At 35.9% G+C, this 20,831-nt stretch overlaps 5 protein-coding genes across 5 annotated transcripts; 3 read left to right on the top strand and 2 right to left on the bottom strand.

The window, feature by feature from the left end:
* Positions 1-905: 905 nt before the first annotated feature.
* LOC111212337 (uncharacterized protein At2g29880) lies at positions 906-2,298 on the bottom strand. Its single transcript, XM_022713852.2, has 2 exons — positions 1,703-2,298; positions 906-1,610 (listed from the first exon to the last, which is right to left on the bottom strand). The coding sequence occupies exons 1-2, from the start codon at positions 2,051-2,053 to the stop codon at positions 1,038-1,040; spliced, it is 924 nt and encodes a 307-aa protein (XP_022569573.2). The 5' UTR covers positions 2,054-2,298; the 3' UTR covers positions 906-1,037.
* On the top strand, positions 2,213-3,488 carry LOC125576915 (xyloglucan endotransglucosylase/hydrolase protein 15-like). Its single transcript, XM_048737443.1, has 4 exons — positions 2,213-2,217; positions 2,316-2,535; positions 2,610-2,803; positions 2,909-3,488. The coding sequence occupies exons 1-4, from the start codon at positions 2,213-2,215 to the stop codon at positions 3,306-3,308; spliced, it is 819 nt and encodes a 272-aa protein (XP_048593400.1). The 3' UTR covers positions 3,309-3,488.
* A 7,487-nt stretch (positions 3,489-10,975) lies between these two features.
* LOC106397232 (COP9 signalosome complex subunit 8-like) lies at positions 10,976-11,924 on the top strand. Its single transcript, XM_048738590.1, has 4 exons — positions 10,976-11,147; positions 11,227-11,306; positions 11,392-11,573; positions 11,653-11,924. Exons 1-4 carry the CDS (start codon positions 11,064-11,066, stop codon positions 11,835-11,837), a joined length of 531 nt encoding a protein of 176 aa, XP_048594547.1. The 5' UTR covers positions 10,976-11,063; the 3' UTR covers positions 11,838-11,924.
* Positions 11,924-13,539, top strand: LOC106397231 (UDP-glycosyltransferase 75C1-like). Its single transcript, XM_013837817.3, has one exon. The coding sequence runs from the start codon at positions 12,042-12,044 to the stop codon at positions 13,404-13,406; it is 1,365 nt and encodes a 454-aa protein (XP_013693271.2). The 5' UTR covers positions 11,924-12,041; the 3' UTR covers positions 13,407-13,539.
* Positions 13,540-14,546: 1,007 nt separating this feature from the next.
* LOC125577285 (protein PELOTA 1-like) lies at positions 14,547-18,137 on the bottom strand. Its single transcript, XM_048738589.1, has one exon. The coding sequence runs from the start codon at positions 17,371-17,373 to the stop codon at positions 16,114-16,116; it is 1,260 nt and encodes a 419-aa protein (XP_048594546.1). The 5' UTR covers positions 17,374-18,137; the 3' UTR covers positions 14,547-16,113.
* Positions 18,138-20,831: the final 2,694 nt, after the last annotated feature.

Below are 20,831 nucleotides of genomic sequence, written 5' to 3'. Positions count from 1 at the left end.
AAATGTATCCTTTACTGAGCAATATCGTGAATTTTGCCCAACAGTAAGCATGAAAATTGCAAGCATCTCTTCGACAGATATGAATCTCGTGTCTTGTAAACCAGCTTTCTCTCTCAGAATACTGGATAACTTCAGAAATACATCTGGAAACATACGGTACAACACCCGAAAATGTTTAGAATCTTCTTTTAATACCTTTTGTATGTATTGTTCTCCAAGGTTTGTGACTGGTCGACGAAGTGGACGTTCAATGAAATGTTGACCCATGATACGCTTTCTTGAGTTTTGAAACTGAGCTCCGATAGCAACCATCACCACCATAAGAAATAGGCTTGCATCAAAATCATCATTATTTGTTTGATCGATATCCATCAAGATGTCTTCTTCTTCGTGGAAATTTTGATCCATGAAAAAATAACCAAGGATTATAAAATGAATCTTTAAAAAACTGAAATTTGGTTTTTGAGGTTCTCTTTTACTTTTAATTTTTGACTTTGATATATGGGTTATATAGGAAATATGTAACGTTAAATTCTAAATTTTAAAATTGAAGTAAGTACTATTTTGTAGGGATTATATGCTATTAGTTGACTACAATAAAAACTATTTTCAAGGGCTAGTATGATATTGTTGACTACATCTACAACCAACACTATTTTTAGGGGATAGTATGATAACAAATCAAAGGATTTTATATTAAAGAAATAACACCAGGAATTTATCAAGAGAACACAATGTCATACTACGACAAATGTTGTTTACTTGCAAATATGATTTCATGCTGCGTATGTTTCTCTTTCCCTCTCCATGTGAACTTTTCTGCAATCACTTATATTTAAATAGTTTTTTTAACACAAAATACTTAAAACCACATGAAGGATATCAAATTGATCAAGTATGACACATAAAAAAGCTAGACTTTTTATTATTGGAAGAAAACAAAAGACATTATTTCAAATAAAAACTAGAAAGACTACTGCTAGTAGCACGATTATTCAAATCAAATTAAATGCATAGCTAAAGCCTAAAATAATATCCTAAACATTACGTCGGATCCAACCCAAGCGTTCTTCAACCTTCATCCTAAGAAATACGTCTTTCATATTCAACGTATGAATTTTAGTTACTGCATCATAGCATATATCCTGTTCCAAGTCAGGAATCTCTTTGATTGCATCCCATACATTATTCTTTCTCTTTTCAGCTTCTTTTTCTTCAGCTTCTTTTTGATGTCTTTCTTCTCTTTGTTGCATAAGGTTCATGATATTAGTGCTCACTCCAATCATTTCAGTTAGCACCTTTTCAGAACGATCACCAGGATTAATTGACCCTGATGCATCTCCATCACCATTGGGTTTCACTCTCTTCCTAGAAGGCAACTTTTCTTTAGAAGCTCTACGTGTGGTTTCATTGGTTTCAATGACATTCTCTGTATGAATCTCATCTTCTTTTTCTTGAAAATCATTCTCAACTTCAAAAGCTTCAGCATTTGCATCATCACCGAGTCCAAATGAGTTGTTTCCCCTTGCTGTAGCACTTTCAAAAATGATTTGTAAGTCTTCAAAATCTTCAAAAGTGTTGTCCCGCATATTTTCAGAGTTTGGATGTCCCTGGTGAAAATATGAAATATCAAAGTGAAACTTTTTTAAAAACAAAAATTTAAAAAGTTAATAAAACTTTGAAGAGGAGTTACAAAAATTACCTTAAAATATTCTTTCCATACTTCATCTGGAGCTGTGAATCGTTTTGTGATAGGGTCCCAGCCAAAACCAGAGCTACATCGCAAAAGCTCAGCATAACCATTATATTCTTTTCTCAAAGATTTCATTCGATTTGTGTAATGCTTGTAACTCTTATTGCATCGAAGCTGTTTGTTTAGAACCGGTAATATCTTCGCCTCGACTGTTGTTTTGGTCATGGAGCCATTTGAATCACGCCATCCCCGCCTGATACCATCAACTAGAAGGCGCATCAACAATTGACTCTCTTGAGATGTCCATTGCAGATATCCAGCTCTAGCTTTTTTTGGTAGTGACGGTTCTCCAGTTTCCATCCTAATACAGAAATAATATACTTTTATTAGTCATCTTTCACATTCATATAAAATCAGATTATATGATATATACACACGTAAGTGATTATAAACATATAAAATACAGAAATAAAAACTCATGATAGACAAAAACTATTGGAGACTACTGGAAAAAACGCCATGAAGTAATGATAACAGAAACAAAAACTAGTAGTTTAACTTTTGGGAAAACTATACTTTTTCTTGATGATTTTTTTTGCTTTGAGAATGACTGGATACGCAGTGATGTATATATAAGAGAAGTGTATATATCATATAATCTGATTTTATATGAATGTGACCACAGGGGGAAAATCTTCAACGGAGGAAACATGTTGTCTCTGTCTCTGGACCGGGTTTCCGGGTCGGGGTTCAAATCCAAGAAAGAGTATCTATTCGGACGTATCGATATGCAGCTTAAACTCGTCGCCGGTAACTCAGCCGGCACCGTCACTACTTACTACGTACGTTCTCGAAACTTACACTGTTACAAAAATTTGAATAAATTCTTTCTAAATGTTGTCAATAAAATTTGCAGTTGTCGTCACAAGGAGCAACGCATGATGAGATAGATTTCGAGTTTCTAGGGAATGAGACAGGTAAGCCTTATGTTCTTCACACCAATGTCTTTGCTCAAGGGAAAGGCAACAGAGAACAACAGTTCTATCTCTGGTTCGACCCAACCAAGAACTTCCACACTTACTCTATTGTCTGGAGACCACAACACATCATGTAAAGATTCCATCCATCTCTCACTTCAACACTTTGTTTCTAGATGCAATGACACTACAAAAGAGATCTTGACTTTTTGTTGTTGTTGCTCTTCTCTCTGTGCAGATTCTTGGTGGACAATTTGCCTATAAGAGTGTTCAACAATGCAGAGAAGCTTGGTGTTCCTTTCCCAAAGAACCAACCAATGAGGATCTACTCGAGTCTGTGGAATGCAGATGATTGGGCTACAAGAGGCGGTCTGGTAAAAACTGACTGGTCCAAGGCTCCTTTCACAGCTTACTACAGAGGATTCAACGCTGCGGCTTGCACTGTCTCTTCAGGATGTGATCCCAAATTCAAGACTTCTTTAAGTGATAGTGAATTGCAAACGGCAAATGAGCTCAATGCATATGGCAGGAGGAGACTCAGATGGGTGCAGAAATACTTCATGATCTATAATTATTGCTCTGATCTCAAAAGGTTCCCTAGAGGATTCCCTCCTGAGTGCAGGAGGTCAAGAGTCTAATGAAAAACAATAAACATCCCATATGATTATGTGTCTGCTTGTTGCAGTTTCCTCTCTTTGATTCTAAATATTTGTTTCTTTTTTTGCTATGTTTCCATTGTACATTCTCGAGGTCAATAAATCTATTTCCTGCTTTTAAAATATAAACAACCGAATCTAACGCTTCAAATTACGAAGACACAAAGATCACAAACAAACATATGTAGTAAACATTTTAACAACCACTTCTTGTTATATGCAACTTGCTAAAATATGATCGCAAAGGGCTCTATTGACATGTGATACTTAGGGAATGAGCAGCTCTGCAATTCAGAGGTGCAATGTACTACTTAGGGATAGTATTCAAACTCATATCACAAATTAGATTTCTGGTTTCGAATTAAACTAGACAAGTAAGTAGTAAGCAAGTAACTAGCAGTAAGCGATTAAGAAATACGCTATACTAAAGGAAATTCACAAGTAAATCAAAATTGTAGAGAAATTAACTGTTAAGGGTTTATGAAGAATAATTATAGATCTCAAAGAACTAAAATCAAATCAATTAACTTTGGTTGCGGAAAGATTATATATTTATATAGTGTATATATATCCTAAATTTTTAACCAGTTAAGATAAGCATTAAGATCATGTTAAGTTCAATAAATCCCTAAACAATTTTTTTTCGCAAATATATATTTAGCTCATTCATGATTAATTCATGCAATCAATAACACTTTTGTTTCTACCAATTATCTCCTATGATCTAGATTTCAGGTTGTCAATCCAAATCTAGCAATAAGAACAACCAAAATATAAAATAACTCTACCAATTCAGTCTAACAATGCATCATTTCTTTGAAACCCTAAATCTAACATTCCAATGAAACACAAATCATAATCGGAATAAACTGTATTAATAAATAAAAGTAAAAAATTAAAGAGGCTGATTTTTTTCGGGAAAAATGCCAATTTCAACCCCAACAATTTCAGTCGTGCCAAATACAACCTGAACAAATATGCCAAATACAACTTCAACTCAATTATAATTCAAAAAAACTATCCGAATTTCTTAAAACGTGCATAAATCTACATTGACTCTAACATGAGTTTGTCAATCGTTAACAAGCTAAAACTACGTCTTTTTCATCCCGAAATGAACATATTTTTTTAAAAAAAATTAGATCAAAATAACGTCGTTTTAGCTTGTCAACGGTTGACTAACTTCTGGTAGAGTCAATGTAGATTTATGCATATTTTAAGAAGTTCAGGTAGTTTTTTTGAATTATAATTGAGTTGAGGTCGTATGTGGCACTGACTATTTATTCGGGTTGTATTTGGCACGACCGAAATTGTTGGGTTGAAATTGACACTTTTCCCGATTTTTTTCTCTAAAGAAGTTCTTACTTGTCTTTCTAAAGATCTATAAGATAAAATAAAGCGTAGCCTAAACAACAGTTTTTATAATAGTTAATATAGGTTAAAAAATGTCTGAGACTCATTTGTAAATAGTGATGTTCGTTTGGCAGACACAACTACCTGGAGCTGCGGCTATATTTTACATAAAGCTTGTTCGTTTGATTGACGCCGGTACATGCGGCTGTGGCGATAAAATTTGAACGCTGATTTTAAAAGCGTATGCGACTAAAATTCTGTGTTCTGCGTTAGAAACGTAATTTACACATTTGCCCTCAAAATATTTTATTATTTAACCCTAATTCCTAAATTAGACGCAGCCTCTTCTCCATCGACGCAGCATCTTCTCCATCGTTGCAGCCTTCGATCTCTCTCATCTCAGATTTTTGGGTTATCCTCTCAGGCTCTCACTCTCGAGTCTCGACCTATGGAAGTTGTATCTCTCTCGATGACCCTCTCAAGCTCACTCTCTCGATGACCCTATCAAGTTCACTCTCTCGAGTCTCAACCCTCTCAAGCTCACTCTCTCGATGACCCTCTGAAGCTCACTCTCCCGACGACCCTCTCAAGCTCACTCTCTCGAGTTTTGAGGTATGATGTTTGATGGGTTTCTTTGATTTGTTGAACTTGTAAGGTCTTATGGGTTGTTTCTGTTTTTGTTGATGCTTAGGTTTGTGTAAAGCCGTTGAGAAGCCTCTCCAGATTGATCAGACTGCCGTTGTTCCTCTCAAGCTTCCTCAGACTGCCGATGTTCTTCTCCAGCTTGCTCAAACTGCCGCTGTTCCTCTCCAGCTTTCTCAGTCTGCTGCTGTTCTCGAGGTCTGTTGTTTTGTAGGAACTGATGAACTCTTTAAGATCATTGACTGATTTTGTGTTATGATGTGTCTTTAAACTAGAATATGTTGTATTTGAGATTCAGATGTTTGTTGGTTTCTCTGATTTGCGATTTTTTTATGTTTTAAGGTTTGATTTTTGATGGGTTTTCTTGTTTGATCTGTTAATATTTATGGCTTCTAATTGACTTCTTCATTGGTACATCTTTGCTTCTTTAAATTCTTCTGAGTTCTTACTGACTTACCTATTTCAATTGTTTAGTTTACTAGCTTGTCACTTCTTTTACTTACTTAATTTGTGAAATGTCTTTGTACTTTAGATAGTAATGAAGACAAGTATTCATTGGTTCTATTTGGTAAATATTTGTTTGTTTATGCTTTATGGTCTGTGTCCTGCTTTGTTTTTATAATTGTTTGTTGCTACATTCCCTGAGACACTTGAGGCAGTTGTGATTAAGCTTTGGTTGGTTTTAGTTGGTAAACAGATTATGTCTTTGTTCATTTTTTATGATTTAATGATTAATTTGGCACTAAGTTTGGTGTGTTTTAGAATTGGCTTCTTAAGAAAACTTGGTTTGTTTTCAACTTTAGATGGAGGAGAGAAAAAAAAGAAATAGAACGAGTACATCAATGAATAAAATAGGGAAACATAACACCATGGAGGCGTTTGAAGAGAGGTTTAATAGAGGATATCCCAATTGGAAGATTTACCAGAACAAGTAAGACAACTGTAGGAAAAAATACACCAAGTTTAAGAAGATGACTCACAATAGAAATGGCTTGGGTTTGATAAGATGGAAAGGATTGAGATGTCAGATAATTGGTGGAATGAACGCGAAAAGGTCAATTTCACTTATCTCTCTTATGTGTATTTTTAGACCTGCTATACTTCCTCTGTGCAAGTTTAGTTCAAGTGTTCCAGCTCTTATTACATAGTACTGATTGAATTGTCTTCTTTGTTTGATTTTTCTGCTATTGTGATGCTCTGATTTGTCTTCACATTTGTTACTTATGCTTTATTAATTGCAACTGCTCACTTTTCAGTGTTGTTAGTTTAAGAGATGATGAAATAAAGCTTTATATAACTGTTTTGAATTAGTTCCAGTTGCTTAAAAATGGGAACACAGTAATAGTGAGATGTTTAGGCTTTGTCTACTACTGATGCTACTGACTTACTTCTGTTTCTTTTTGTTATATAGGAGTGGTATGGGCTTAGAAAATCCGTATGCAAAGAGATTGCTAATATGGATATGTTTGAAGAGAAACTTTATGGTGTGGTAGTAATTGGACCTGAAAGAAGGAACGCTCAACATGGAGAAGCAAGTTTGAATTCTAGAGTGGGTAGAGATGATGGTGACGAAGCTGATTCTGTTGATATTCCAGCAACAGAGACTCAAGCACTCGAGACATAAACTTAGCCACAAGCTCAGACAGAAACTCAGAAACAAACTCAAGCTAGAAGTTCAAGAGCAAAAAAAAACGTAAATAGAAATATATGTCTGTAGACGCTTGTGTAAAACGGACTGAACCTCTTGAGGTGAAGAATAGGATAGCGGAACGGATGTCGGAGCGTGAACATGCCACTACTGTTGAGAATGTGTGTTAGAGATATAGAATGCATTGCCTAGAGTGAGACATTGGTCTCTATTGCCCGAAGCAGCAATTGGACTTTTTATAGATAGTGAAGGGAGCCGAAGGGGCATTATAACGTTTAAAATAGCTGAAGATAAGATTAAGTTTCTAGAGCTTAGGACCAAGATAAACGTGATAATTAACTAGTTTGTGAGTTTGAGTTAGTTGGAGTCTAAACCCTTTTGTGATCTTGGCCTGATCTTGTTTGCACTTGATGGAACTTGTTGGAACTTTTGGCATCTTTGTATGAAACTATGCCTTGCTGGAACTAGTATGGAACTTGTTGGAATTTTTGGTATCGCTATATAGTTTGTGATTTTATGAAACTATGCATTTTGTGGCTTGATCTTTGATTCATTTTTATAGTTTATATAAATATGTCTTGATCCTTGTTTATAATTGTTTTTATGGTTTGTTGATGCCATTGAACTGTCTTTATATATTGTGTGTAACTAATGTTTTGGTGTTGTGTTAAAACAAATATGTCTTGTGTAATAATATATATATGATGTGTAACTAATGTTTTGATGTTGTGTTAAAACGAATATGTCTTATGACTTCACTGTCTTAGTAATCCTTGTATTGTTGGTGTTATGTTTTGACACTCAATATTTTTATAGTGTGTGCATGTTATAGCATTTTGATAATCTGTTTTTGATGATGATGTATTCAATGTTTTGTAGATGGTTGAAAGATTGATACTGGAAGATGAGGATGGTGATTATGATGATGAACTTGGCTTGTTTGATGTCGTTAATACTGAGAGATTGAGTCATAGAACAGATCAAAGAGCATGATTGCGTCATGTTCAACAACTTATGTATGAATCTGATCAGCAATGTTATAACATTTTTCGAATGAATCAACGAACTTTTAAAGCTTTGTGTAAGATGCTAACTGAGCGATATGGATTACAAGAGTCTCACAATGTCTACATTGAGGAATTTTTTGTGATGTTTCTTGAGGTGGTTGATCAGGATAAGACTATGAGGGATATAGATGAAAGGTATCACGGTCATTGGATACTGTAAAAAGAAAGCTTGAAGATCTCTTAAGTGATCTTCTCAAGTTTGCAGAGGATGCACAAAACCACAATAAGACGAGTTTGCAAGAGTAAATCATGTTTTGAAGAATGATGATCGATATTGGCCTTATTTCAAAGATTGTATTGGAGCACTTGATGGAACTCATGTGTCGTTCCTCCAAGTCAAAATGCAAAAGCATATAAATGAAGAAAGTAAGATCCTACGATGAATGTTCTTGCTATATATAACTTTGATATAAATTTCATATATGCATATCTCGGTGTACCTGGTAGAGCACATGATACAAAGGTCTTTACTCATTGTGCGAGAAATGAGGCTTCTTTCCCACATCCTCCTCCTGGAAAGTATTATCTAGTTGACCGCGGATATCTGACCAGGATAGGGTATCTTGGTCCGCATCGTAGTATGCGATATCATCTTGGTCAGTTTGCTAGAGGAGGATCACCAGTTAGTGCCCAGGAGTTGTTTAACCAAAAGCATTAAGGTCTAAGATCACTGTTTGAGAGGACATTTCGAGTATGGAAAGCAAAATGGAAGATTTTGAATCGTAAGCATCAAAATATGGTCTGGTCAAATGGATTAAGTTGGTAACATCGATAATGGCTCTACACAACTTCATATGTGATTCACATCGGAAAGATTGTAATTTTGTGCAATGTCAAAGTGATGATGATGGAGTAGGAGAAGGAGAAGAAGGTGATAATGATGGCGATGAAGAAGAAGGTGATAATGATGATGGTGGTGGTGGTGGACATATCGTATATGAGTCGACCGGTGATAAGAACATCACAAATGAATATAGTAGATACAGTTTACCGTATTAAATATTTTAGTTAATGACTTGGTTTTTATTTGCTTATAACTTTGACTATCATTTAATATTTGTTTTATTTATTTAAGACTTATGTATTATTTAGCTTTTGTTTTGAGATAAATATTTTGATATATTATTTTTGTTTAAATTTAGCTTATGTTTTATGACAAAAATGTTGTTATATTTATATATTTGACAAAAAAAAATATTATTAATTATTATAATATTTTATGGATGTAAATATATTTAAACTACATAGTATTTAGAGAAACACTTTTAGATAGTTTTAAAAATTTTTTTGTCACAAATATAGCCCATAAGAATCAAAATGACCAAAATGTTTTATTAAATAGATAAATATACATTTATACCCCTATGGTTAACTAATCTAGACATTAGGGTTTAGTGTTTAAGGGGTGGAGTTTTGGGGTAGGGTTTAAAATTTTTTAAAATTAAATTTTTTTTAATAGTCTCAGAAAAGATTTTCGAATTTAATAAAAAATAAAAATATAAATAAAAATATTTTGGAAAAAAACGTTTTTAAAAAATGAAATTTGAAACCATATAATTTGAACCTATAAAAATATTATTTTTTAATTTATATTTATATATCTAGGGTATAAGAGTTTTTTGCTTCTTTACTAAAACCTATTTTGGTCATTTTTTCATTGAATGTTCTTTTTGTGACAAAAACTTAAAAATGGTCTGTTTGAAAGAATTATCCTATTATTTATTTAAATACAGTTATAAAAATAAATTATGAATTAAATGAAAATAGCCGCAACTTTTGACAAACGAACAACACTTAGCCTACTTCCAGCGTCAGCATTAACATACGTCTATGAAACGAACAACAATCTGTGGTTGCGACTGCTTTTGCAAAACGAACAATAACCAAACGAATATAACGCAACTTCAGCCGCAGCGGCTGCTAAATGAACATCACTAATAAAGAAAATTTCTAGGTCAAATTGTAATTCTTGAAACTTTACTAAAACACATCAGGTTTACTTGCTCACACAGGGTGTCGACCGACACCAATGCTAGTGTCGATGGACACCGGCTTCAAGTACTTGCTTTTCTTGATCTTTTGAACATCAGTTTTTTTCAAGTTCCAAAGTGTTCCAAATTAGAGTTTCGATTTCGAAATACGTGGATTTAGGTTTTGGGAATAAGATTTAGAATTTAAAATCTAAAGTATTAAATTAATAATAATAATTTTAATAAAATATTTTTGGAAAAGGGGTGTAAGGAAAAAAGTTCGAAAACAAAAATTTTGAAAAAGGTTTTGAGTATTCTTTTTCCAAAATAAATAAAAAAATCGTTTTGTAATATTTATTTGTTTATTGAAAATGGGTACAAATGGTTTTTACCTTTTTAATGAAATAGTATTTTCATCTTTGTAGGCTCGGTCATAAAAACATTTTAAGTTTTTTTGGGGAGATTTGTCAATAAAACTAGAGCCTGATGATGAGGTACTGAAGATGGTTTTGCATACAGAGCTCCCTTTTCCTTGAAATCCGATTTATGGATTCTGAATCATAGATAGATAGATAATGTTAGAGATATTTAGTGCTAGGAAAGCTTATTTCAGAAGAAACTAGAGTTGGATGAGAATACAAATAGAAAAGCCTAATGATATTGAGAATGTCGAGCCATATATTTCTTTTGATATCTCTGATGACCTTTGCAAGTTGGTCATGATTCATGTGTTTCTCCAAGAAGGTGTCCATCAATGCCAGCTCGTATGGTTTCTCTTGCTTCTGTTGAACCAGGATCATGACCCGACACAGCAAGAATTGGTATATGCAAACCGTATTTTCTATACCCACGCCATGGTATTGGTTCAACTTTTTGGCGTGGTTTAAATTGAATTAGGATCGGTTTAAACTAACCGTATTGAAAAGGTTTTGAATAAATAAAACCTATAACCGCAGAACAAATTGTCTTTTTTTTTTTTCCTTACAGTGAGTTTGTGAAGAACTATCGATCGTCCCCCCCCCCCCCCCCCTCGCCAATCTCCAAGAGTAAACCAGTAATGGATCTCTCTCCTGTTACCGATGCTTTAGCCGTCAAATCCTTTGATAAAATCGCCGACATCTGCGATACTCTCATGCTTCAGGTCCCAATTTTTTCTCTCGTTATCACTGTTTCTTTGGTGTTCGCTAGGGTTTCAATGATAATCCTTCCTTCAATGATAGGTTGCTGCCGAAGGAATCTCATTCCATGATGACTGGCCTTACGCAATCCATCTTCTCGGTTACTTCTACCTTGACGATTGGTCTGTTTAAATTAATTTCCTTCTTTGTTTATATGTTTTTTTTTGTGTGTTATTGTGCTTGTTTGGATGATAAAAAATAATGCAGTGATAGTGCACGTTTCCTATGGAAAACAATACCTGCAAGTGTGAAGGAGAGCAAGCCTGAAGTTGCTGCTGCTTGGAGGATTGGTCAGAAGCTCTGGACACGTGACTATGCTGGTGTACATGAAGCTATCCGGGGTTTTGATTGGAGTCAAGATGCTAAAGATATGGTTGCTGCTTTCTCAGGTATGTATTATGATGATACCATTAGCTATCTTGAACTAAGCTGACAAACTTATGTAGCTGTGTTTGGTTTTGTTTGAAGATGTTTACACAAAAAGGATGTTTCAGCTTTTGTTGTCTGCCTACTCCACAATTACCATCCGTGATTTGGCTCTTTTCCTAGGGATGGCAGAAGATGATGCCACTACTTGTAAGCTTTCTTTTTCTGAAATTTCCTCGGCCTCATCAGTTCTACTTTGGGACAATACTCGCAATGTCATAGCTTAGATCAACCATCTTTGTGTCGGAGACAGAACAGTGTAAAGATGATCAATTAGTTAGTCATAATCCTTTACCGTTTTTTATACTTAATCATTGATTAACTATATATCATTGTTTTGCTATAAATAGAGTGTGAATGTTTTAGTTATCTATAAAAGCCTTTCGTGTGTTCATTCCCCTTAAAACTTCGACATCCTCAAAACACTAAAAATGGCCAACTCGGTTAACGGTTGTAGTCATCGTCCTCACTACTTGATTGTAACTTTCCCAGCCCAAGGCCACATAAACCCCGCGCTGAAACTAGCCAACCGCCTCATCCACCACGGAGCAACCATCACATACGCGACCACCATCTCAGCCCTCCGTCGTATGGGCGAGCCACCTTCCACCGAAGGCTTGTCCTACGCTTGGTTCTCCGACGGATTCGACGAAGGTCCCAAGTCCTTCGAGGACCAGAAGAACTACATGTCCGAGTTCAAACGTCGTGGCTCAGACGCCCTGAGTGACCTCATCAGAGCCAACCTCGACGGAAACGCCGCCAAACACCCAATTACCGGCGTTATCTACTCGGTGCTCGTCCCTTGGGCTTCTACCGTAGCGCGTGAGTTTCACCTCCCGACCACGCTTCTCTGGATTGAGCCCGCCACTGTACTCGACATCTACTACTACTACTTCAACGCCTCTCACAGCCACCTCTTCGACAAAGAACCGATTAAACTACCGAAACTGCCACCCTTCTCCACCCGAGACCTCCCTTCGTTTCTCCAGCCGTCGAATGTGTTACCGTCCGCTCTTGTAACGCTGAGAGAACACATCGAAGCTCTGGACTCGGAGTCGAACCCCAAAGTCTTGGTGAACACTTTCTCCGAACTGGAACCGGACGCGTTAACCTCCGTCGAGAAACTCAGAATGATTCCGGTCGGACCGTTGGTTTCCTCTTCCGACGATGGTAAAGCCGATCTTTTCAGATCATCGGACGAGGACTACATCAAGTGGCTAGACTCGAAGGCCGAGAAGTCGGTGATTTACGTGTCCTTAGGCTCGCACGGGGACGGTTTGTGGGAGAAACACATGGAGGCGCTCACTAGCGGCGTGTTGGCCACGGGAAGACCGTTCTTATGGGTGGTGAAGGAGACGAAAGCTGAAGAGAAGAAGAGTTGTTTCGTGGACTTGATCAGAGGAGATGATAAAGGTCTGGTGGTGGGGTGGTGCTCTCAGACGGCGGTTTTGGCGCATCCCTCGGTGGGGTGTTTTGTGACTCATTGCGGTTGGAACTCGACTCTCGAGAGCTTAGAGAACGGTGTTCCCGTGGTGGCGTTTCCGCAGTTCGCGGATCAGTGCACGACTGCTAAGCTTGTGGAGGATGTGTGGGGGATTGGAGTGAGAGTGAAGGAAGGGGAGGAAGGACATGTGGATGGAGATGAGTTGAGACGGTGTCTGGAGAAGGTGATGGGAGATGGGGAAGACGCGGAGGAGATGAGAAGGAATGCGGCGAGGTGGAAGACGCTGGCCGTTGATGCGGCGGCGGAAGGTGGACCCTCGGATTTGAATCTCAAGGGATTTATGGAAGGGTGATTTGCTTCTTTTTTAGTTTTATGTAAGATTAATAAAGAGTTCAAGAACTATGTGTTGAGAGATGAGGAGTGAAGATATGGTCTTTCTTCATTCTTCTCCAACTTTTCTATCACTGCAAATTTCAGTTTCTATCTTTTAAACGTTTTATATTATAGTGTTTAAAAAAGAAAAACCTTGAATTATAATTTATTAAGTAAAATGTAAAACCAATATTGCAAAAAGATTTACAGAAACCTGAAAAAGAAGAATGTATCAGTATGGACCCGGTTCGGTAGAAACGAACCAACCAATTTAAAACGGTAATATCACACTTCAAGAACTCTATTTCCTCCGACCGGCACTAAGATTTTGAGAACCGTAGATGATTTAGTAATAATTTTAATACACAAAATTTTTGAGTCATAAACCAATGTTTGGCTGAATTATGCCCATGACCGATCCTGATTTCATTGTGTTTTTCTTGAAAATACCATCCTCCCAAAAGACGCCATGGAGATACTTGTAGCTTCATAAGTCAAACAAACTCTCAGCACATGTTACTCCACCTTTTCGAACTACATACTGTTGAGGATTCATCCTGTAATTTTGGCTTAACTCAATAATCATCTCAAGCCTAAACGAATCTAATCAATCACAGAGTCAAGCAAAAAAAAATATAAACACACGAGATTTTGTTTATCCGGTGTTCACCGCACTTCTCCAATGTGGTGAAGCCGCTATACATCACCGGGGAGAGAAACGGTTTCTCAACCAATCCACTACAATCAATGTGATTACATAATGCATCACCAGAGGTTCACTCTTCTTCTTCCTCTCTCGGTTATATCCCTAACCCGAGGTACAATTAGAATCGAGGAAGAAGAACAAGTCTGTGAGTCTAGATACACCAAGACATATGTTCAGTGCTATAGTTATTATACGATAATTTCTAGTTGTTCCTCGTAGAGCAGGTCCTAAATTTTGGAGACCATATTCAAAATTATATATTCGGTTACTGTATTTCTTACTTAGACTTGGTGTTTTTATTTCAATAATAGTTAAGTTCACCCATTTACTAAACTCAGTTACCTTCAACACTTCCTTTTAATTGTGGTTTGGTCTAATTCCAAACTCTTTGTACTTTGCTTTAAACCATTCATGGTGAACCTTTCTTTGTACTTTATTATACGTCTATATGCATCTCTCTTGATACAATATAACCGCTTCAAAATATGTTACTTTTGTTTATGGGTTTGTCTACAAGTTTCCATGTTATAGTCCTATCTATCATCTGAACTTCTTCACTTATAGCATTACTCCTTGTGATACGATCCTGGTCAGCTCGATTAGTTCCAAACTGCATGGAGTCCAGTGAAAGGATTAGCTAAGCTAAAAGGACGGTTTCAAAGTCTTATTGGGATGATCATGAGGTTCCGGACCGAGATAGAGAAATGAATCTTGATACGGCTTGGAAACGACTTGAACAAGAAAGCTGCCAACCAATTGGACGAGTTTGAGAGGACGAGCTGATTGAATCATCGACGGTGAACTGGACGAACTTGCGCATGGAGATAAAGGTGCAACCAACGGGACGTAAACAGAGAGGAGATGAGGAGCAACATGTTTGAGCTCAGTCTGACCTATGGATATCAGTTTCCTCGTGCAAGCGGGCTTGAGGAACAAACCAATCAAGTCAAGAAGGTGCCGGATCAGACTAGAATTGAAGATGGACAAAACAAGATTCTTTCGGCCCAAAAAGAGGATAATCTCGTTCCACTTATTTCCTTGGTTGGGCCAACAATATGTGCATGTCTCAATGCTTATCAGGAAGAATTTCAACACTTTGTTCAAGTTATGGACGAGCGCCTAGGAAGAATTTGGCTGAAAAAGACCTTATCGGTCCATGAAGATAAATGATCGACCACCATGGCCCATCCATAGTCTAACCACGTCCTTAAGTGTATTAGACTTTATTTTTGATGTATTTGGGTTCTATTTGATGTAGATTTAGTTGGTTTTGGTTTTGGAGTTTTTTTTTTGTAATAGAATTTGGACTTTCTAAACCCATTATGAGTCGGTTGGTGCTCTTAAACCAATTAGCAATAGGAAAATAAAAGTAAAAACAGTTCTAAGACATTAGATTTATTTTAAGAGGCAAATGGGTCTCTTAGATTATATTCCAAGACAAAGTCCAATACCATCCACCACTTATTTGTAGGTTTCCGTTTATCCTATTCTTTTTTGGTTTTAGTGTTTAAATTTTTTAATATGACAAAAATCTGATTAAACTGACCTACACCAAACTGAAATAAGGAATATAGTTTGATTTTAGTTATAAACGTTATTTCCAGTAACCATTATACTTATATGATTTAGTTAAATACAGTATTATAAAGTGGTGTATCTATATGTAAACTAGATAATTTTCAAAATATTTTTTTCAACAATATCGTGCGAGCGAAACCAAAACATAGTTATATATCATTGAGATTGTATCAAGTAAACAAATCTTTTGAATCTCTAAGCACTGTTCGTCCACAAAATGAGAAAACATTTGGAACTCAAGAACTGAATGAATCAAATTCAAATCAATTTAAGCCATAACAGAAACGGTTTCAATATAATATCTAATTTTGTAAAACAGAATTAAAAAAAATTCGAGCTAGATCAAACTCCCTTATTCTAGTACTATAACTAGGCCTATTGTTTTCTAAAATCGAGAATATCGTTACATCTCAACGTCATCGAGACCTGGTAAAGGGAACCTGAGAAGAGCTGCAATTCCAGTATGCATTGCCAGTTGTTCACCTGAAACATGCATCGAAGAAAATATAAAAGCCTCTCCTCCTAATTTTTTCACCGACTCCACAAAATCCACATACTTCTTCCTTTCTTTCACGTCAGAATTTTTGAACAGCTCATCTGTAATGAGAAGTGTTTGGATTGCCTTTTGTTCATGAGCAAACTCCACTTGCTTCGGTCCGTAGCATGCCCGATATGGATCCTTTTCGAACATGGTGAAGAAATCCCTGAGAGCGTTCACCTCTTTCGATGCTTTTGTATCTTGGATCATCTTCATCACTTTGGGGTCACTCAGAACCTCTCCAAGGCTATGCCTATATCCGGAGTTTGCATGCACCAGAAGTATACGTGATTTGTTCTCAGTAATAGGTTTCAACTGTCTTCTCTCTGCTTCCAACAACAAGTGGCGATGAAACTGATCCTTCGTAAAGCCAGGACTTGCGATCACTACACACCGAACGACATTGAAGTCAACGTGTTTCACAAAGGCACGCACAACGTTCTCAAAGAATTTCTTCAACGCAGCCTCGTAACCAGCATGCTTACGATTAGGGATTGATGTTTCTATTGGTGCTCCCACACTTTTGCCGACAAGGAAGATTTGTGCATGTCCTTCTTGCATTAGAACTACAGCTAAATCAGAACTGGAATTATGATGTTTTGCCTGGTTGAGTGTATCAATAGCCAATGAATCCCATATTTTTTTCCTCAATAGGAAACGTCGTTTCAGCACGAGCTCCAAACTATGGTATGCACCAAGCGGTACGTGCTCGTTCTCAAGGATATTCGTCCCAAGTATGCGCAAAACACCACCGTCTTTGTCATAGTTTACCTCCTCAACTTGTACTTCTAGCTTCAGTGTCAGACGTTCAGACACTAGAGGTTTAGAGTCGTCAAGCTCAGCGTCTAAACGATTTTTAGAGTCACCACGTTTTTTAGAGCCTACAGGTTTTTTGGAGTCAACACGTTGATCAGAGTCAGAGTCTTCACGTTTAGAGTCAACACGTTCAGAGTCTACACGTTTAGAATTTCCTCTCTCTCTCAGAACCTTTCTCGATGTGACAGCCATTACACTATCGCCGGGGGCAATCAAGTTATAAGTAAACCAGAGATCATCCGAGTCCTCTGCCATCAGTTTAGCGCTTCCTGGTCCATCACGAACAAAATCCCTGCGGAGGATTCTCATGTTTCAAGCTTTTTTTTTCAAAACCAGGGAGCCTCGAGAGAAACTTTTGTTTTAGTAAAAGCAAATTATAATCTCTTTATATAGAGAGCATTCTTTAGGTTTTTTTTCCTGCTCCTGGTCAGTTTTGTGTTTTCCTTCTCCGGCTTAGTTTGGTCAAAGAAAAAGGAAATTCCCTTTTCACTTTTTGTTTTCATTGGTTAATATTTCAATTTTTTTTTTGTTTTCAAATAAAAACATGTAAAGTACAAAAAATTAAACGGTTCATAATAACCATAATCCCATCCAGTCTTCTATCCCACTTCAAACCCGGTTCAAAAATCTGTCCCAAATCAAAAGACTCATTAATAAGATAACAAATCAAAGAAGAACGAAGACTCTTTATAGGTTACTAGATCCTTTCTCCGTGCTACGCGCAGAAAATATATTTAAATTTGTTATACTCCCTCTGTTCCCAAAAGAAGAATTTTCTAGAGTATTCACATATATTAAGAAAAAATTAATTTTTTACAATTGAATTTAATATTTATTTTCTATACATTTTCCAATAAATATCAACCAATAGTATTCAACCAATTCAAATATTTCAATTAATGTTTCTTAAAAGTATACAATTTTTCAACATTATTTACTAAAAGTACCTTAAAATTTTAGAAAATCTATCATTTTGGAACAAAAAATAAATGTAGAAAATCCTACTTTCAGAAACAGAGGGAGTATTTATCATTTTTATTTGTATGTGAATTTTTGTATATTAAATTATATATAAATAACTTTAAAATTTGTTTTTTTTTATATTTTTAGTTTGAAGTAAGTATTTCTATTATATGTAACACAATTAACTAACAAAATATGAAGAATCAAGTACGAGATTTAGAGTTATGTAAAAAAATATATAATTATGTATAGAACATAAATTATCTTAGTTTAAAAGATCGGAATCTCATCACGAATAAATTCACGAAAAGAAAAAGTACTCTAATAACCTATTTAAAATATAAAACCCTCTTTTCAAAAAAAAACGTACTTAATAATATTTTTTACGTGTAATAGTTGAAAACTGACAATTGAATGTCGATCTAGAATATTATTTTAATATATCTAAGGGTAAAATGTTAATTGTAATAAACAAATTTTGAATTTTGTAATATTACATGAATTAGAAGTCTTTAAATTCAAAAATCTATTTTATTAACATAATATATTTTTTATTCATTAATTATTTTGACGTTACAAAATATTTGCTTTAGTTTTATTTGTATATTAATTTTTTAATAATTTAGTTTCTTTTTAAGTAATTTTAAAATCATCAAGAATGTAATATATTTAAAATTATATATTTAAATATATCCAAATATGATGTCTCTTTTTTATGTGTGTTTGCTTCTCTAATTTTACTTGTTTTAGTTAAGTATCACTACAAGAAAACGTATCAGTAACAACGAAGATTTACGACGAAAATTATTTCCTCGTAAATTTGCAAGGTGTTTACAACGCAATTACGACGAGACCAAAATTCATCGTAAACTCCATGGAACTTTACGACGAAACTGTTTCGTCGTAAAGTCCATGTAAGTTTACGACGAAAGTACGTAGAAAGCGAAAATAGTCGTAAACGTTACATCGACACTACAACGAATCATGTTACCATTATATTTAGGTGAAAACGTGTATTCAATGTGTTTTAAGTTACCTAAATTCGTTGTAAAGTCGTTGTAAATATTATGTTAAAACCATGTAAAATCTATGTAAAACATTCCTTGTAAAATCGTTGTTATATTTCAACTACCCAACTCGAAAATTTCTCTATATATATGTCATTTCGCACAACTCTCTTCCTCACAAAACACAACTCTCTTCCTCACAACACACACAAAAAAAAAAAATCAGCAAAAAAAAATTTTCAAAAAAAAATAGTCGGTGATGGTAGTATTTACGAGTTACGGAGTTGGATGTATTTGCACAAAGATTCCGACGGGAGGGTGACGAACGCATTTCTGAACGGGCTAGAAACATTTATACACCAGGCGGGCTGTACACCGATCACACAGGAAAGCGGTAAGATGTTCTGCCCCTGTCAAAAATGCAAGAATTCAAAATTTGCACGTAATGAAACTGTATGGAATCATTTAGTAAACAGAGGATTTACACCACAGTACTACATTTGGTATCAACATGGAGAGGGTTATGGGGGAAATGAAGCTAGTAGTAGTAATAATAATTTTGAGGATGCTCATCATAATGAAGAACCGAATCATGTGCATAATGAATATAATTATCATCAAGATGAGCAGATGGTAGATCATGATAGGGTTCAAGATATGATTAGTGATGCATTTTTAGAAACAACTACAACAATAGCTGATGGAACTGGAAATGTAGAAGAACCTAATTTGGATGCAAAAAGGTTTTATGAAATGCTAGATGCTGCAAATCAACCAATCTACACTGGTTGTAGAGAAAGTCTCTCTAAATTGTCTCTAGCAGCTAGGATGATGAATATTAAAGCGGATCATAATTTACCTGAGAATTGCATGGATGCATGGGCGGAGTTGTTTAAAGAGTATTTGCCAGAAGACAACGTGTCTGCTGAATCTTATTATGAGATTCAGAAATTGGTTTATAGTCTTGGGTTACCTTAGGAGATGATTAATGTTTGCATCGACAACTGCATGATCTACTGGAAGGAAGATGACAAGTTAGAAGAGTGTCGATTCTGCAAAAAAACTACGATTCAAACCGCAAGACCGTGGGAGGAATAGGATACCGTACCAAAGGATGTGGTACCTACCAATTACAGACCGATTGAAAAGATTATATCAATATGAGAGAACTGTTGCGTCGATGAGGTGGCATGCTGAACATGTCCAGAGAGATGGTGAGGTTGCACATCCATCAGACGCAAGAGCGTGAAAACATTTCAACAAGGTACACGCAGATTTTGCTACAAATATTCTGAATGTCTATCTTGAGTTATGCGCCGATGGATTTAGTCTATTTGGAATGTCTGGTAGACAATATTCTTTGTGGCCAGTCATTCTTACGCCGTACAATTTACCGCCGGATATGTGCATGGAACAAAAATTTCTATTTTTGACCATATTAATCCATGGGTCGAAGCATCCAAAACGATCTCTTGATGTTTTTCTTCAACCGTTGATAGAAGAGCTAAAGCAATTGTGGTCAGAAGGGGTGATGACGTACTATTGTTCCTTGAAAAACAATTTTACGATGCGAGCAGTTCTGATGTGGACGATAAGTGATTTCCCTGCTTATGGGATATTGTCTGGCTGGACAACACATGGAAGATTATCTTGTCCGTATTGTCTTGGATCGACGGATGCTTTTCAACTGAAGAATGGTAGAAAGAGTTGTTGGTTTGATTGTCATCGTCGCTTTCTTCCACTTGCCCATCTGTACAGAAGAAATAAGACATTGTTTCGGCACAAAAAAATTGTCAG

This window comes from Brassica napus, chromosome A8 (genome assembly GCF_020379485.1).
Source record: "Brassica napus cultivar Da-Ae chromosome A8, Da-Ae, whole genome shotgun sequence".
In the NCBI taxonomy this organism is placed as follows: Eukaryota; Viridiplantae; Streptophyta; class Magnoliopsida; order Brassicales; family Brassicaceae; genus Brassica; species Brassica napus.
Note: the sequence above shows the minus strand (reverse complement) of the source record. Positions and strands in the feature narration are given on the sequence as shown.

Bases quoted from the DNA above. Each gene is read 5' to 3' on its own strand.
- LOC111212337 (XM_022713852.2), bottom strand. From the start codon at position 2,053: ATGGAAACTGGAGAACCGTCACTACCAAAAAAAGCTAGAGCTGGATAT. The intron at 1,611-1,702 runs GTAATTTTTGTA...TATTTTCACCAG, and splicing joins TATGGAAAGAATATTTTAAG to GGACATCCAAACTCTGAAAA.
- LOC106397231 (XM_013837817.3), top strand. From the start codon at position 12,042: ATGGCCAACTCGGTTAACGGTTGTAGTCATCGTCCTCACTACTTGATT.
- LOC125576915 (XM_048737443.1), top strand. The intron at 2,536-2,609 runs GTACGTTCTCGA...TAAAATTTGCAG, and splicing joins GCACCGTCACTACTTACTAC to TTGTCGTCACAAGGAGCAAC. The intron at 2,804-2,908 runs GTAAAGATTCCA...CTCTCTGTGCAG, and splicing joins TGGAGACCACAACACATCAT to ATTCTTGGTGGACAATTTGC.
- LOC125577285 (XM_048738589.1), bottom strand. From the start codon at position 17,373: ATGAGAATCCTCCGCAGGGATTTTGTTCGTGATGGACCAGGAAGCGCT.
- LOC106397232 (XM_048738590.1), top strand. From the start codon at position 11,064: ATGGATCTCTCTCCTGTTACCGATGCTTTAGCCGTCAAATCCTTTGAT. The intron at 11,148-11,226 runs GTCCCAATTTTT...CTTCAATGATAG, and splicing joins GCGATACTCTCATGCTTCAG to GTTGCTGCCGAAGGAATCTC. The intron at 11,574-11,652 runs GTATGTATTATG...TTTTGTTTGAAG, and splicing joins TATGGTTGCTGCTTTCTCAG to ATGTTTACACAAAAAGGATG.